The sequence below is a fragment of the Xenopus laevis genome, chromosome 6L (genome assembly GCF_017654675.1).
Source record: "Xenopus laevis strain J_2021 chromosome 6L, Xenopus_laevis_v10.1, whole genome shotgun sequence".
NCBI lineage: Eukaryota > Metazoa > Chordata > Amphibia > Anura > Pipidae > Xenopus > Xenopus laevis.
This window is the reverse complement of record NC_054381.1, coordinates 127,118,537-127,135,337: the sequence shown is the minus strand read 5'-3', so window position 1 is coordinate 127,135,337 and position 16,801 is coordinate 127,118,537. Positions and strand designations below refer to the sequence as shown.

General features: G+C 37.8%; 1 protein-coding gene across 2 annotated transcripts; it reads right to left on the bottom strand.

Annotated features, from left to right (window-relative positions):
• Positions 1-1,646: 1,646 nt before the first annotated feature.
• vxn.L (vexin L homeolog) lies at positions 1,647-11,171 on the bottom strand. Of its 2 annotated transcripts, XM_018268050.2 has the most exons (6): positions 10,707-11,171; positions 9,174-9,229; positions 7,164-7,293; positions 5,510-5,574; positions 3,166-3,254; positions 1,647-2,178 (listed from the first exon to the last, which is right to left on the bottom strand). In XM_018268050.2, exons 1-6 carry the CDS (start codon positions 10,771-10,773, stop codon positions 2,013-2,015), a joined length of 573 nt encoding a protein of 190 aa, XP_018123539.1. In that variant the 5' UTR covers positions 10,774-11,171; the 3' UTR covers positions 1,647-2,012. The 2 variants fall into 2 exon arrangements, with proteins under 2 accessions (XP_018123539.1, XP_041422386.1); XM_041566452.1 differs by lacking the exon at positions 10,707-11,171 and having other exon boundaries at positions 9,174-9,499.
• Between the last annotated feature and the right edge of the window lie 5,630 nt (positions 11,172-16,801).

Sequence of the window (16,801 nt, the reverse complement as noted above, 5' to 3'; positions counted from 1 at the left end):
TCTACCATTTAATGAACCAGATATTATGTCTCATTCTGTCCAATACGATACAGAAAAGCTATAGTGCCCTTAGATACAGTTATTACAGTCTCTACTGCCTTTTCTAGCCTCAGGAAAAGTTTCAGATATTTAAAATAAAACAAGTTGTAGAGGATGTATTCAATAAACCAGTTTCACAAAATAGTCTTTGTTATCAGATATCCTAGATATTTAGGGGGTTATTTATCAAAGGTCGAGTTGTGTTTTCCCAAAAAAATTCTAGTTTTTTGAGGGGAGTTTTCAGTCAAAAACTCAAATTTTATGGTAAAAAAAAACCTAAAATTTTTGTAAAAAACTCGAATTTTTTGAGATTTATTATACCCCAAAGCTGGAAATAGCTTGAATCTGATAATACTCCAGCTAAAACAACGTCATGTAGAAGTCAATGGCAGAGGTCCCTTGAAACATTTGAAGATGTTAATAGCCTTCATGATTTTCGGGGTTTTTTCTGTAGGTTTTGATCAAAAACTCGATTCATTCTAGCAATTTAAGTTTTTTTCCCTGCTGAAAACGCGATTAATTTGAGTTTTCGGGTTGTTAACTCTGAATTCACTGAGGTATAAAAACCTTCCAAAAGCCACTAAAACTCGATCTTTGATAAATAACCCCCTTAATGTTTTACTGGTGTGATTCCAATGATTCCTCTAACTCTCTAACTAAGATGTTCCTCTGGTGCAAATCAATTATCATTATCCCCGGGGGTGTGGGGGGGAACGCCGTTGATTTGAAAGGGCAGATGTGAATCAGCGATTTCCCTGGTGTGACTCTAGCGGTAAAGTAAAAGACCATTATTGGAAATGTCTAGCTGAATTCCCATTAGACACCATGAACCAGTTGGTTGCAGATCTGAAAACAATCTTACTTGGAAGGATCATTGTACAGAAACATTCAATATTTCAAAATAACAAAAATATGTTGTGAAACAAAAAGATTTAGGGGCAGATTTACTAAAGGGCGAATTGTCGCCAGCAACCGCTTCCCACCCACTGCTACACATCGCCAGATAATTCACTAAAATGTGTTTTGTCGTTGGCGCAGAACACTGGCGACTTTTCATTAGCGTTACTTCGGCAAAGCGAGCATTTGATAGTGAAGATGCGCTAGCGTTCATTTCTGCCTAGTGAAAATTCGCTGGGGATCTTGCGCTCAGGTCAATTTGCATAGTGTGGGAAATTTAAAGTTGTATGGACGTCTTTATGTTAAATGTTGGTGCATATACTCACAAATTATGTTTTTTTAAAAACACATGTCCAGGGAACCTTAATAAAGACAATAGAGTTATTCTAATGCCCTACACATGTGGCCACTGTAAAATGAATGTTCTGTATGTTTGTAAATGTATGGGGAAAACCGGTTTCCCAAAAAAAGTTCAAGTTCAAGGACTTTGATGCATTTTCGTCTCACAGAACATAATGTGACAAAAGATTGAGGAAGATCTATCTACTTTAATGCACTTCGCCTGGTCTGAAGGCGAAGGTGGCGAAAGCAACTCTGGCAAAAGAGGTAACGTTCAGTAAAATCCACACTTGAATTTGCGGAGTAACTACCAGTCGCCAGAGCGAAAAGTTGCCTGCCGATAAGAGTGCGAATGATCGCTAGAGCGAGTCTTTTCCGCTAGCGAATTGGCACCTGCGCCCGTTAGTTGATCGGCGATGTCCCTGCAGGTGGTAACGCTAGCCAATTGTCGCTAGCGTTAACCACTTCACCTTTTAGTAAATCTGCCCCAAAGCGTTCACCTCGTTTCGCTGAGCATGTTAATGCTGCAGCAGTTATTCCAAACAAAGTTACTGGGAAGCAGTAAGACAACCTAGAACTCAATCTTTGTGCTATTCTTTCCTTTGTGCAAATGATTTGCTAGTGCACTAGTAGTAGAAAGAATTATATCATTAATTCATTCTCATTATTTTTGGCTTTGTTACAGTCATTGGCAAGGGAAGAGACTGGCTGAGTTGTTCATTTTGGTTTATCTTTCTTCAGTCGTCTTCAAAGGCACAGTTAGAAGCCCCAATATATTCCACAGTCCTCTTTAGTTTCAGCCCAATTTTCTCCAGTAGACTTGGTGCTTTTTTTGGGATGTTGTGAGCAGTAAGGGGCAAAGTGGCTTCATCTTTGGGGTTCTCTGGTCGCTGCTCTCTGCACCTGATGAAGGAGATCAATGAGAATATTAATCTGTGTACTGCAAATCCACCTATAAGGTTATAGCATCAGCAGAACAGATTTTTGGGTGTAGCCCTATGAGATAATTGTAAATAGTTTCACTTGTATAGTCCGGGGCTAAAACAGCCATTGTCCTCAGCTTGATGTAGACATCTGTGGCATAATGTTGATGTTTTTTAATTTATTATTTACATGAGTGACCAGAATGGCAGCTTTTTGACTTTGTATGGGACCAAAATGACAGCCACCCTCAGATGATGCCAAATATATTGATCAGGCCATCTGGAAAATCCAATCCAAAACTGGGCAAACATTCACTTGTTTTGTGATACTTCCAAAACCAAATGGTTATGCACCAAGTACCGGGGCTCATTTATAAAAACTGGGCAAATTTGCACCTGGGCAGTAACCATGACATGACAACCAATCAAATATTTGCTTTTGTTGTTAACCTGCAGCTGTCTGAAAAAAAGCCAGTCACTGGTTGCTATGGGTAGCTGCCCATGTGCAAAGTGGCCCAGTGTTTATAATGAACCCTGAGGTTGGAAGAACAGATACCTATTTTCAATTTTAGGAAGATTGCAGAAATGTAGTCTGTTGTTCAAACAAGGATGTACAACAAGCATGCTTTCCTAAATAAATAAAGGAATGCAATGATGCAGTATATTGCAGTATAAGCCCTTGTAGACCATATTCACACTAAACAATAGTAGTGTCTAAAATTTAAATGCACTATAAAATCAATATATGTTTTTTTTCACAGGACACGTGTTTGAAATGAGATAATTTCTGCATGACACAGTTTTATGGTAAAGAGATGACCTTTAACCTAGGCCACCTGTCACTGTTTTAAGTCAAGGGAGTATGAGGGACCTGACCTACTTCAATTACACAGTGCACTATTGTCACTTGAGCAGCATCTGTACTTGGAGTCATGAGAGGGGGTGTCCACGGAAGAAGCCAACTTACCCCAGTGTCTCGTAGCTGGAGGGTGAAGCCGGCACAGTGGGGGCATTCTGTTTGTCTGTGCTGCAGGCTGGCGGCGTTCTAAGGCTTTTCTATATGATGTGAGCAAAACACACTGTGTTATTTATTAAGCTCCGAATATCCAAACCTCGAATAATTAGTAGCTTTCAGAGCAAAAAAAAACCAGATTTATTAAAGTCCGATGGTCTAAAAACTCAGATGATTTCTGGGTTTCAGCGCAAAAAAACCCAGGGGTTTCGATGCAAAAATCTTAGTTTTTGCAGGGAACTCCGAACAATTGGGAGTTTTCGGGGAAGCTCTGAAGTTTTGCCTGACCCTATTGTTTCGGGCTTTTCCCTTCATAAATAAGGTCCATTCGGGAATTCAGAGTTGCTCGAAGTTTGATATTAGAATTGCTGAGATAAATACGGACCTTGATAAAAAAAACAAACCTTTATATATATATTGTAAAAAGGTGACTTTTGATGAAAATACTGAATGAAAACTAAGGATGCACCAAATCCAGGATTCGGCCTTTTTTAACAGGATTCGGCCGAATCCTTCTGCATTTGCAAATTAGGGGCGGGGAGGGAAATCACGTCACTTTTTGCCCCAAAACAAGTAAGTAAAACATGTTTTCCCCTTTCCATTCCTAATTTACAAATGCAAATTAGGATTCGGTTCGTTATTCTGCCGAATCTTTCGCAAAGGATTCAGGAGTTCGGCTGAATCCAAAATAGTGGATCCGGTGCATCCCTAATGAAAACACAAATCTACATAGGAGATAATTAGCCAAGGCATTAATGTATATATGTCTATGTAAATGGATATAGAGGTATGGGACCTGTTATCTAGAATACTCAGGACACGGGGTTTTCCAAATAAGGGATCTTTCCATAATTTGGATCTTCATACCTTAAAGGGGTTGTTCACCTTTAAATTAACTTTTAGTATGATGAGGAGAGTGATATTATGAGACAATTTGCAATTGGTTTTCATTTTTTTTATTTGTGGTTTTTGAGTTATTTAGCTTTTTATTTAGTGCTTCACCGGTTTCAATTTCAGCAATCTGATTGCTAGGGTCCAAATTACCATAGCAACAATGCATTGATTTGAATAAGAGACTGGAATATGATTAGGAGAGGCCTGAATAGAAAGATGAGTAATAAAAAGTAGCAATCACTAAATTTGTAGCCAAACGCAGTATTTGTTTTTTAAGATGGCTCAGTGAAAAAGCTGGAAAGATGCAGAAGAAGAAGGCAAATAACTTAAAAAACTATTAAGAAAAAAAAAATGAAGACCAATTTAAAAATTGCTTAGAATTCACCATTCTATAACATACCAAATGTTAACCTGAAGGTGAACCACCCCTTTAAGTCTACAAGAAAATAATGTAAACATTACATAAACCTATAAGGATTAATTATATCTTAGTTGGGATCAAATACAAGGTACTGTTTGATTAATACAGAAAATAAAAGGTAATCATTTTTAAAAATTTGGATTATTTGGTAAAATTGAGTCTATGGGAGATGGCCTTTCTGTAATTCAGAGCTTTCTGGATAATGGTTTCCCGGATAATGAATCCCATACCTGTATTTGTGTGCTGAGGAATATATTAATGATTAATAAATATGTTATAATAATAACTCTAATGTTATCCTTTACTGGCACATAAAAACAGGTAAGTATTCTGCAAGTCAATCAGATGAACAAGTTAGGGAGCCCAGTACTTACTGCTTGTCAGTGCTGTGTTTTGCACCTAGTGCTTGAATTCCAATAAGATGCTAAGTGCAGAGCATGGCCAGCTTTTAAAGTTGGAATTAAGGGGTGCACTTTTGCACCCCTTAGTGCTCTAGCACATGTCCGAATCCTCAGCAAATTTCCTCTACTGTCTGACTTCTGTGGAGGAGAGTTAACTGATATACATCAGCTTCTGAGTCTCCAAAACAAAAGAATGTAAGGCTTCCTGAACTCACAAGTACAATATATAGAAGTGCAGACCCATGGGGCAGATTGCACTAATTAATGTGCAGCTGTGCAGAGGAAAAACCTTAGAAAATGTATATTTATGGAATAATTCTGGGTTCTATGTAAGCTAGAAATAAATTCAAAATGTAATTTATGTAAAATTGAGGTTCTATTGTAATTGCGTAATTGAATTACTTACACAGACTTTGGATAAGGTTTAGCATTATTTCAGCTTATTAATTGGGAATAATTTCATGTTTAGGCATATTAGTTAAATAACCCTAAATGTTTCCATGCCATCAAAATATTGCATAGTTTATAAATCCAAATGTGAATATAAAAAAAATATATGCACAATTCAGAAAGAGAGACTTACTGTTTTGGGTGGCGCAGTTTGTTTGCGTCGACTAAACCGTGATGCTTTTTTTTCAGCGCTTTGAACTACAAAATAAAGTCATATAATTACTGCGTGCCCTAAATAAATTCAAGCCCTTTCAGTACTTCACTACATACAGAAAGCAACAATATAATGACAGAAACATATATGTATTCTTATAAAAGTTACTGCTTGGTACTGTTTCTAGAACAGTATCCATAACAATGAATTGGTAGCCCAAACAGAATGGCATAAACAAATACATGTACAATATTGGTTCTATTATCTGGAAGGCTTTGGACCAGTGGTATTCTGAATATTTTCCATAATTTAAATTACCATACTTTAAGGCATTAAAAACATTACAACATTAAACAACAAAAAAAATTATATAACTCATGGGAGAAATCCAATATTTTGGAGCTTTCTATATATATATATATATATATATATATATATATATATCGGCCTTTCGGGCTCGTGTTTTTATATGGTCACGAAACTCCTCTGTAACTTATAATATCCTTATATTTTACAAGAGGGGGTTACTTTATTCACTATATATACCGAGGTAACTTCTAATATCCTCATATTTTGCAACTGGGGGTACATTATTTATTATAATACACAAATTTCAATGAGCCATGTGACAGAAATGACATCAGAACTCACCGTTTATAACTGATGATGACATCAGAACTCACCGTTTATAAGGATATAATTTACAGGATATTCATGGCTTTTTTGTATTATATATATATATATATATATATATATATATATATATATATATATATAAAATACACAAAAGCTATGAATATCTTGTAAATTATATCCTTATAAACGGTGAGTTCTGATGTCATTTCTGTCACATGACTCACTGAAATTTGTGTATTATAATAAATAAAGTACCCCCAGTTGTAAAATATGAGGATATTAGAAGTTACATCGAGCCTTCGGCCTCGTGATTTTATATGGTCATGAAACTCCTCGGTAACTTATAATATCCTTATATTTTACAAGAGGGGGTACTTTATTCACTATATATAAGTTACAATGCTTTTTATTACCCTTATATAGTCAATGGTATTCTAAAGCAATTTCTGCTTGTGCTAAATTTGATCTTTTCTTTTTTATTGTATTATTTGCAAATTATGACCATTGGTAAATTGTCTTTAAAATGTCAAATGCATACTAAGGGGGGTATTTACTAAAACTCGAATTTATCTAATTTTTTTATTAAAACAAACTAAACGTAACTTTCATCCACAAATTTAACTCATTGATGAAATAATCAATTTGAAAAAGTCGGTGCAGGAAAATTCTCAACAAAATCGAATAAAAAAATCGAAACGTATGACTTTTTCAGATTTGACGTTTAAATTGCTCGATTTTTTCCGAGTTGACAACCGAAAACCCCAAATTTTTCTTCACCTCTTCAGATTGTAAAGGGGACATCTGCCACTGATTTCTACATGACCTTGAAAGGTATTAGCTGAATTAATTTCAAATTCGGATTTTTAGCAGCTTTGGGGTATAATAAATCTTTAAAAATTCAAGTTTTTCTTTTCCTTTGTAAAAACTCAATCCAGAAAGTCTAGGTTTAAAACATAGGCCCCTAAGTGTTAAGGTGAACGGCTTCTTCCATACGTACTGTGCTTTGTTGTGTCCTGCACTGCCAGTCTCCACATCTCATCATTCCTGTGAAGAACATGCAGGAGCTCCACTTGCTGTGATACAAGTTCCTGAGCCTGGTGGGGATGTACATCACAAGACAGTGCCCCCTACAGTTTTGAAATTAAAAAAAATAATTTTTAAAGGTCTGTGAAGAGTTTAACCTTGATACATATTTTGACATGAAGTTATCATAGCCTCCTTCAGAAAGAGCTGGCAATGTGTAAATATCCATGCAATTTGCAATGTGCCAAACTACTAGGCCCATGTGATGCAATTCTTGCTCCTGTTTGTAAATCTCAGTCATCTTTTGGGAATGACACGGCTGTTGCATAGGCAGCCCAACCCTGTACAGTATCCAGCTGATTGGCCAGTTGAACAGATGGATACTGTATGAGGGGCCATACATAGCACGACTTCCCTTCTATTATCAGAACAGCTGGAGGTGAAGTTAAGCTATGGCTCCTCTTTACTACCTTGTCATTTCATTAATTTCTGTATGTCACTAGATTAAAGCTGGCCATAGACGCAATGGTCCGATCATATGAATTGTGGATTCGTACGATTTTCGGACCGTGTGTGGAGAGTCCCGACATTTTTCGTCCGGCGGAGATCGGTCATTTGGTCGATCGGACAGGTTAGAAAATTTCTGTCGGCTGCCGATAATATCTCTGCGTGTATTGCCGATCGTACGATTTTCAGTGTCACTAGCTTTATCAGACATAACTTTCGTACGATTGCTGTCAGGGGCAGAACATCGGCTGATCTGTTCTTTTCTACTTTATTTGATCGGAATGGTAAGACTTTGATCTGAATGGTTAGTGGCAGGTCGGGAGATGGGAAACTCAGATCATACGTTGATTTGTACGATCAGATCTTTGTGTCTATGGGCAGCTTTAGATACATTTAGATTAGATCTATGTGACAGGGACCTCCATCCTCTTGTCTCTTTGACACTAAGCTCTTAATCTTTATTGTAGCTGTACTTTGTATTTATTATTGTTCTTCCGATCCACCTAAATGTTTATATTTGATGCTACACTTTTTTTTTATTTGTGTCAGCCTGGGCCCCATGCTTTGACCAGGTCCTAACATAACTCCCACTGAGTCCTTAATTTATTTATTATTAGCTATTTTGAAAACTCTAAATAATGGAAAGCAACAGTATATTGATCACTGCAGGTCACATCTATGTACGCAGCAGTGGAAAGCACTGTGAGCATCCTTTGGCTCTAAATCATGATTTTTGAAAATTAGCATTGCCAGGATGCAACTTATGTTCGATTTCTAGCACACCCTTTCCATGAACTGCTTATTGTTTATTGTCCCTGCATAACTACTCTGCTATGCACCCTCACTTCTCCACTGCACCACTTCTGTAATTTTAAGTTTATTCTTTCCAGGGACAAATCTCATTATTAAGTAAAACATATGCAATCCAATTAATTATAGAAATTATTTCTTGAAAGACCAAACCAAACTGGCATTCTGCTAGTTTCACAATAATCCACCAAAGCCACCAAAGGGCTCTACTTATCTAGTTTAGAGGAATTATGGTCTTGTAGTATTATTATTATTGTCCTCTATTTTATACAGTACCAACATATTCTGTTACACTTTACAGAAAGTATACACCATTCACATTACAGAGAAGCACACTATGGTCAGTTTAATCAAGAGCAAGTTAATCTTCCTGTATATTTCCTATGACTAAACGTGTAGAATATCATGTGCCGAAATGTTTGTACTCTCTACAGTACAGAATACTAGAATGTACCAGTGGGGAGTGGCAGAAGGGCTATTGCCAGTGTGTATTCTGACAGTCATGGATTAAGGGCTCAACCCTGTTTGCTACTGAAGTCTGTGGATAGTGGCCCTTAGCAATCATGGTCATAATAATTATTTTTACTGTATAATTTATATGATAACAAAGGAATTTTCCTAATAAAGATAATACCATATTTCCATGCAAAGCTGACTGTTTTCTTACCTTATTCACATGGCTCTTCTGAGCAGTTGAAGTCTTTCCTCTGGCTGATTTGCATACTGAAAATAAATATAAAATCTGTAAACATTTCAAGAATGAAATAAGGCTATGACTGTGCACGTGGAATGCTTGCATAACTTACCTCCTTGCACAGAACAACTCCAAATTGTGTTTCACATCTCCTTACATGTGAACCCTATTCATAACATTTTGCAGACACTGGCCCTTGATACATACTCCCCACACGCTCTATTACACATGCAGGGCCGGCCTTAGGCCTATTGGACCAATTGGGCCCGGCACCTCTGGGGGCCCCACACCAGAGGGCAGCACAGATAATATTTCCCCCAGCACATGATGCTGCCTGGCCTGCCCCCAACTTTGAGAGTCCAGCCCATCCCCAAATCCATAGGTCCAGCCCACCCCCAACTCTGATAAGCCAGTCTATCCCCCAACTCCATAGGTCTAGCCCGCCCCCAACTATCATAGGCCCAGCTTTCCTCCAACCTTGATAGGCCCTGCCTGCCCCCAATCCAACCAAGCCTGCTCCCAAGCTGAATCGGCCCAGCCTGCCCCAAACTAATTGGCCCAGTCCACTCTCCTATTTCCTCCCTCTCTCTCTTACCATGTGTGCCCCTATTATGTGCCGCTATTTCATCCCTCTCACTCTCTTACCTTGTCTGCCCCTTTCCTTTCTATTTTGTGCCTGTATGCCCTTATTTTCCTAAATACTTGGTGTGTCAGTAGCCAGCAACACTTTGTCTAGGGGCCCCGCCAACATTATCCCAATTGGGTCCCATATTTGATAGGACCAGCCCTGTACACATGGGCTTCTCTACTAACAGTTTACAAGCCTTTCGTCACCACCCTGCGATTGGCTCACAGTCTCTAGCATCCTTGTACACCCCCCCCAAGGCTATATACAAAGTGGTAATGAGTGGAAGTCATCTGAAATAAATGACAGTTCAGAGTTGGCACTTACAACACTACTTGATACATAACCTTGCATATGTACTGTGAAGGTTTCATTTATATCAGCTATGCCATCACATCAGCTATAGCACACTCTAATTGGAGTGTTTAATCTCTTGCATGCACAGCAAGACTACAATTCCCATGATGCACTATTAAGTTGTTGCTCATACTAGGGCAGACTTTGCAATATGACCATTTAACTTTTTCTGATGCCACTGTGTCATTAAAAATGCTGTGCGCCCTTCTTTATTTTAAGATAGGCCCTGTTTGTAAATACTACAATTCCCAAAATGTACTGTTAGCCACACTCACACAAAAGCAACAGCAGCAGTAGAACAATGACAGTTATTATTGCCACTGCATTCATATCCTTCAATTTGCTGCTCCCCTGCAGAGTGAAAGTGAATTGCGCATTTAATGGGCATGTATAAATTATAAACATCCTTCTCTGATGTCAGAAGTGGCCATTAATAAAGTGCCAAATTGCAATGAGTTATGGCAAAATATATAGGATGTGTTACTGTAAAGGCTATTCATTCAGGTTACTTTTTTGCCACTTACCCCTGGAAGGAGAAGCAGTGCTGATATTCTGTAGGTTCTTGTAACTCTGTCTGTGTAGCTTGATCATTTCTCCCTGAGGTAGACGTGTGTCCAGCAGCTTGAACGAAACCAGAATGAGCAGCTCCTAAATACACTGCTGGATTCAGCAGCTCTGATCATTGTCCAGGTTTACAAAGGATGGACAGGCTGATGCTGTGATCTCATCTCATTCCGTATTCCACATTGTAACATTATGTACTCCCATCTGTCTTCCAAAGAATTCCATTCATACAAAAGAGTCTTGCCTAAGCTGACACCCCAGGGCCAGTTGTGTTTCACTGCTTCCTGTTCCATCACATACAACTAACACACTTACCCGGATCACCATATTTCTTAGCTTGTTAAAGATTTTATAGCGTCTATCATCTATTTATCTATTTAGCATCTATCTATGTATATATCCATCATCTATTTAGCATCTATCTATCTAGCATCTACTGTCTGTCTATCTATCTATCTATCTATCTATCTATCTATCTATCTATCTATCTATCTATCTATCTATCCATAATCTATCTAGCATCTATCTATCTATCTATCTATCTATCTATCTATCTATCTATCTATCATCTATCTATCTATCCATCATCTATTTTATACAAAAAATGTGAAAATGACAATAGAAATAAAATAGAAAATCCTCAATGAAAACCCACACACATGTACATTTAGAGAGCATGTTCATTTCTAGCAAATATTTAGGGTCTTTACTAATGATCACTGTGGAACAATCCATAGCTGTAATTACAACAATCAATCCATCAATTTCAGTATTGATTAAATCCACTTGAAAAATCCATTTAAACCTTGCCCCTTGACTCATATGGGTATGATCGCTCCCCATAGACACAACGATTCTTCTTGCCGAACGACTGATTTTAGGGAAGCCCGACCAATACTTCGAAATTATCATGTGGTAAGAGGGATTCGAACGATCGAACATCTTTCGATTTTTGGGGCCGACATCTGTCAGGAAATTGATCGGCCAGGTCAAAAAATCTTTGTCGGTCCCAGTGCAATCTATCTATGTTTGCAGGGCCAAGCAGGCAGCTCCCCTTTGTTTTCCTGGCAAATTGGTCTTTTTAGTTGATGGTCAATTCGTACGATTGTTCCGAGAAGATCGTGCTCTCATGATGAGGATCTGATTTTTTTTTTTTTTTTTAATAAATGTTTTTATTTATTTTTTCACAAAAGAAAGAAAAACAAAACAAAATTAAACAAAGTATATAAATAATCTGTTCGGAATTCGGAAGACCAACAGGAAATGCCATAAATTACATAGCTTAACATATATAGATATTGAACAAGATATTCACACGATTTTACCATGACTAACCAACAGCAGATTTAAAAGAGTTAAGGACCATACCCAAAATATCATCCCTGTCGCTTATAGACTACTTCTGGATAGCAGACTATTGATTTGGTGACTCCTGGGGGGTGATTGACGATTCTGTGTCTGTGATCTATAAAGATTCTGTATATATTGAGTGGTGTCTTGTACTGCCGTGTTGCTGAGTAACAGTTCTGTATCAAACCACGTGGTATGTCGAAATGCGTAAATCGTTAAATGTTTAGTATGAGTGGGGAGTGAGGATATGTATGTCATCCAGGTCGAAAAAAAAAATTCTGTGTATTCCTCTTTATTTGTAGTGGTTTCTAGCCAGTCCATGTGAAAGATATAGTGAAGTTTTTGTTTAACTAGCGAAAGTGGGGGTACCGATGGGGAAAGCCAATGATGAAGAATAGTTTTTCTAGATGCTGCCGGATCTGATCTTTTAAAAAATCTCAACATCTATGGCCATAGACGCAAAGATCTGATTGTACGAATCATTGTACGATCCGACTTCCCATCTCCCGACCTGCCACTAACCATTCCGATCAAATAAAGTACAAAAGAACAGATCAGCCGATGTTCTGCCCCTGACAAGAAATCGTACGAAAGTTATGTCTGACAACACTAGTGACAGTCTCCCACTGAAAATCGTACGATCGGCAATACATGCAGAGATATTAGCCGCAGCCGACAGAAATCTTTTAACCTGTCCGATCGACCAAATGACAGATCTCCGCCGGACGAAAAATGTCGGGACTCGATTCGTACGATCAGATCTTTGCGTCTATGGCCAGCTTTAGACTATTAGTACATCTTTTGAGGGTCAAAGATATCAAAGTGCTTGTGTGATCATTAATAAATCTGCCCCATAATCATCAAGATATTTAATAAGCAAATTAAGGGTACAACTTGCAGAACAGAACATTGAAGGCTATGGCACACAGGGAGGATTTGCCTGTTCATAGACTTCAGTGGTAATCACCCTGACCCTGTCGGTGCACCCATTAGTCAGGCACGGAAATTCATGTCAATGTCAGTGTTTTCAAGAGGTATCTTGTGGTACAACAATTACCATGGAACATGAGGCAAGGTGAGACAGGTAACTATGTATGGCAAAAACAACACCTCTGGTGACTTTATGAGCCAAATTATTTTCCACTTTTTAAAACAGAAATTCAACTCTTCCAATTGTTTTACCACTTGTCTGCCAAGCTGTAAATTGTATAGGCAGAAAATGCTCAAATTCGTAATTGTTTGTAATTCGTCAACTTCAAGTGTACCAAAGGCTGACTGTCTAAATCAAACTAAACACAGATTTAGCAATCCCTGGATGGCCCTTTATATGGGCAACTTTTGGTTAGGTTTGCACTTTTTGTGAACGTGGGGTCTTTTTATAAATACTATCTATCTATTTCTCTATTTTTTCCGTTCTTCCATATTTAGGTTGCCAGTAAAGATAAGGAGCAGTATAGCAAAGGAAGTGAGTTTTCTTAATCTGTGTTGTCAAGTAGAACCATAATAATAACCATAATAGTAGAACCATAATAATAATAATCCATTAATGGCTGCTGCAATACTACAGTACAGCTATTGTACAATACGATATTCATAAAAGTGAATAACAAAGGGCCATATAATCGAACGTGTCAGGACATTTCCTTTGTTGGTGATAATAGTGCACATCCAACAATGAGTCTGAAATGTGACCTGGAGACTCAATTACAGTATGATTTATAGAGACACGTGTCCAGCTTGTGTAGTTGATGCCATTAGCATGAGGCTTGGCTTGCGTGTTCATCTGCTCTAGGTCTGCCTCCCACTAAACAGCCTCAGCAGATGGGGAATTGCCTGTCCCACAAAGGAATTGTTTATCTTCCCATTGTTGCTCATTCATGTGATCACAACAAATCCCTTACCTACTCATAACAAGATCAGTGCCCTGGCCATCGCTGCTTGAATGGGGGCTTGTGTTGTATTGGGGGATTTAATGTCTTAACATGAGCCACGTTAATACTGACATTAAAATAAAGACATCAAATAAAAAAAAATACATTTTTTTTTGGGTCTGCGATAACTTAAACATGTCAGCTCGGCATTAATCGCAAATTCTTTCAATGCAAAGTAACTTTTATTACTATTATTATCATCGTAATTGTTTCTAGAGTGCTGACACATTCATAATATTTAGTGCACCAGAGGAGCTTGCAGTCTAAAGTCCCTATCGCATTCACACCCGCTATGGCAGAGGTGTCCCAACTTTTTGCAACAAGGGCCAGATTTGTTGAGGTGAAAATGTGTGGGGGCCGACTATTCGGCCTGACATCCATTCCGAGGTAGCTAGCTTGCGATCAGGATCATTCACTCCTAGAGATGGACGTGTACACTGTGTTTAGGAAGTGGAGTCGTTTGGACTTATTCTCCATGCCTTATTTAAACAAGGAATCGCGTAGTCATAAAAGTAATATTTGGGCACATTAGTCATTAGTGAAATGATCTGCCACTTGGTCTTTACTGCTGCCTGTGTGCTGAAGGTGTTAGTAATAGACACGTACTGTCACGTAGTGATGTGCTGCTCTTGCATACTTCTTTAGTTTAATGTACTGGCACGTCAGTACGTCTATTGACACCTTCAGTCCTAAAGACGTATGCGAGAACGGTGCGTCACTACGTTACAGTCCGGTGTCACACAGGCAGCAGTATAGACCAAATATCAGATCATTTCACTAATGTGCCCAAATATTACTGCTACGGCTATGCTATTCCTGATTGCACTGTGCTGGCGGGCTGCATTATTATTAATTTCATGATGGAGGCTGAGGGCTGGTGTAAATTTGAAAATGGGCCGCGGGCCCGACTTTGGAAATGCCTGCGTGATGGTCAGTTTTATAAGGACATCAATACAAACAAAAATAGCGTAAATATGGACTGAAATTTATTTTTATTCGTTTTTATATATTTTTATAAAACGAACAAAGTAATATTTTGGCACTTTTTTTTTAAAAAAAAAATTTTTCTTAGGGATTTTTTACGTTTTTTTCTGGAATTTTTGTAGTTTGGAACAATTTTTCGTTCTGGCCTATATGTATGCACTTGCACTTTTCATCATTAATTGATTGTAACATGTTTCACTAATTAACTTAATTGTCATGCTTTTAAATTTGTATGTGCACTAATATCCGGTATGCTTGAGAAAGGGGTCACGCCCCGAAACGTTGCATCTGCAAATAAACGAGCAAGGTCAAATCCTGCTAGAATTATCCATGTTGTGCTGGTGTGTCTTGTATCTACAGTTTTATAAGGAGCCAGTTAATCTGCCTGTATGTTTGTGGGGCATGGAAGGAATCTCATGCACCCAGAGGAATCCTACTAATAGAATTTGGTGTAAGGAGGTATGTAACAGTAAAGCATCATGTATCAAGCATACAATTAGGAACAGTGTTGTTAGTTCACATAAAGAAGGATTTATTTAGAGCTATCCGTTATGCGGAAACCTGTTATCCAAAAAGCTCCATATTGTGATAAAGCCAACTCCATTTTATCAAAATTCTAAAAAACTATTTTCTTTTCCTCTGTAGTAATATAACAATACCTTTAACATGATCCCAACTAATATATAATGAATCCTTTTTGGAGGCCAAACAATCCTATTGTTTAAATGATTTTAACTAGATCCAGAATACCCCAGGTCCCATACCTATATCAGAGTTCACAAAGCCCCTGCTGTTCATAGAATAACCTTAATTAACCCTTCCATGTCTGCTAATACAGGCATGTTTGGCTAGAAGCAAATGGAAAGTAATACAATTGAAAAAAATCTGAATCTATCTCTAATATGTTTTAGAAGAGGAAATATGGCGGTTGTCTTGCATTGTAGTGCTAGTCTTCTTTGATAAATCCTTCTTTGAAATCCTACCTCTCATTAATGATCTTTTGACCTCAAGCAGGCTTTATTGACAGAGATTCTACAGTCCCGTATTCACTTACAGTCCCATATTTACAGTGATCATATTTTCTTTCAGCTCCTCTTTTCCGCTGTAAACAAACTTGCAGACCTTTCAACCCATTTATTAAAAAGCCATTATTCCATCATGTTTTTACACTCTCTTGACATTTATGTAATAGTAATATTAAAGGGCTTGTTCACCTTCAAACAACTAGTTGGTTTCAGATAGATCACCGGAAATAACGACTTTTTCCAATGACTTTCTATTTTCTATGTGTGACGGTTTTTCTAATATTAAAGTGTAAATTGTCATTTCTCTCATTCTGAAGCAGCTCTGGGAGGGGGGGTCGCTGATCCTATAAACTGTTCTAAATGGATACATTTAGTTGATACATTTCTTATCTTTGTCCCTGCTGAGCAGAATCTCTGGGTTTCATTACAGGCAGCTGTTAGACTTGATACAATTGTTGCTAATACTCCAGAGATGCTGCTGAGAAATGGATCAACTCAATGTTGCAAAATTGTAACAGTTCAGAGTCTGCACCTGAATTACTGAGCTGCCAGACTCAAACACCACAGACACAAACATTCAACTTTACACTTAGATTTTGGAAAAAACGTAAAAGATAAATAATGGAGAGTATTTGAAAAAAGTCTTTATTTCTGGGAAACAACCTAAAAACAACTGAATTGAAAAAACTGTTTGGAAGGTGAACAACCCCTTTAATATGTGTAAATAACATAAGTACCTAAATGTTCTATGAGTGCTGCTTTACC

Excerpts from the sequence above, each read along its gene's own strand:
- vxn.L (XM_041566452.1), bottom strand. The coding sequence starts at position 9,305 with ATGCAAGCATTCCACGTGCACAGTCATAGCCTTATTTCATTCTTGAAA. Across the intron at positions 7,294-9,173 it reads AGAAGAGCCATGTGAATAAG|GGGGCACTGTCTTGTGATGT; the intron begins GTAAGAAAACAG and ends TCAAAACTGTAG. Across the intron at positions 5,575-7,163 it reads GCAGGACACAACAAAGCACA|TTCAAAGCGCTGAAAAAAAA; the intron begins GTACGTATGGAA and ends TTTATTTTGTAG.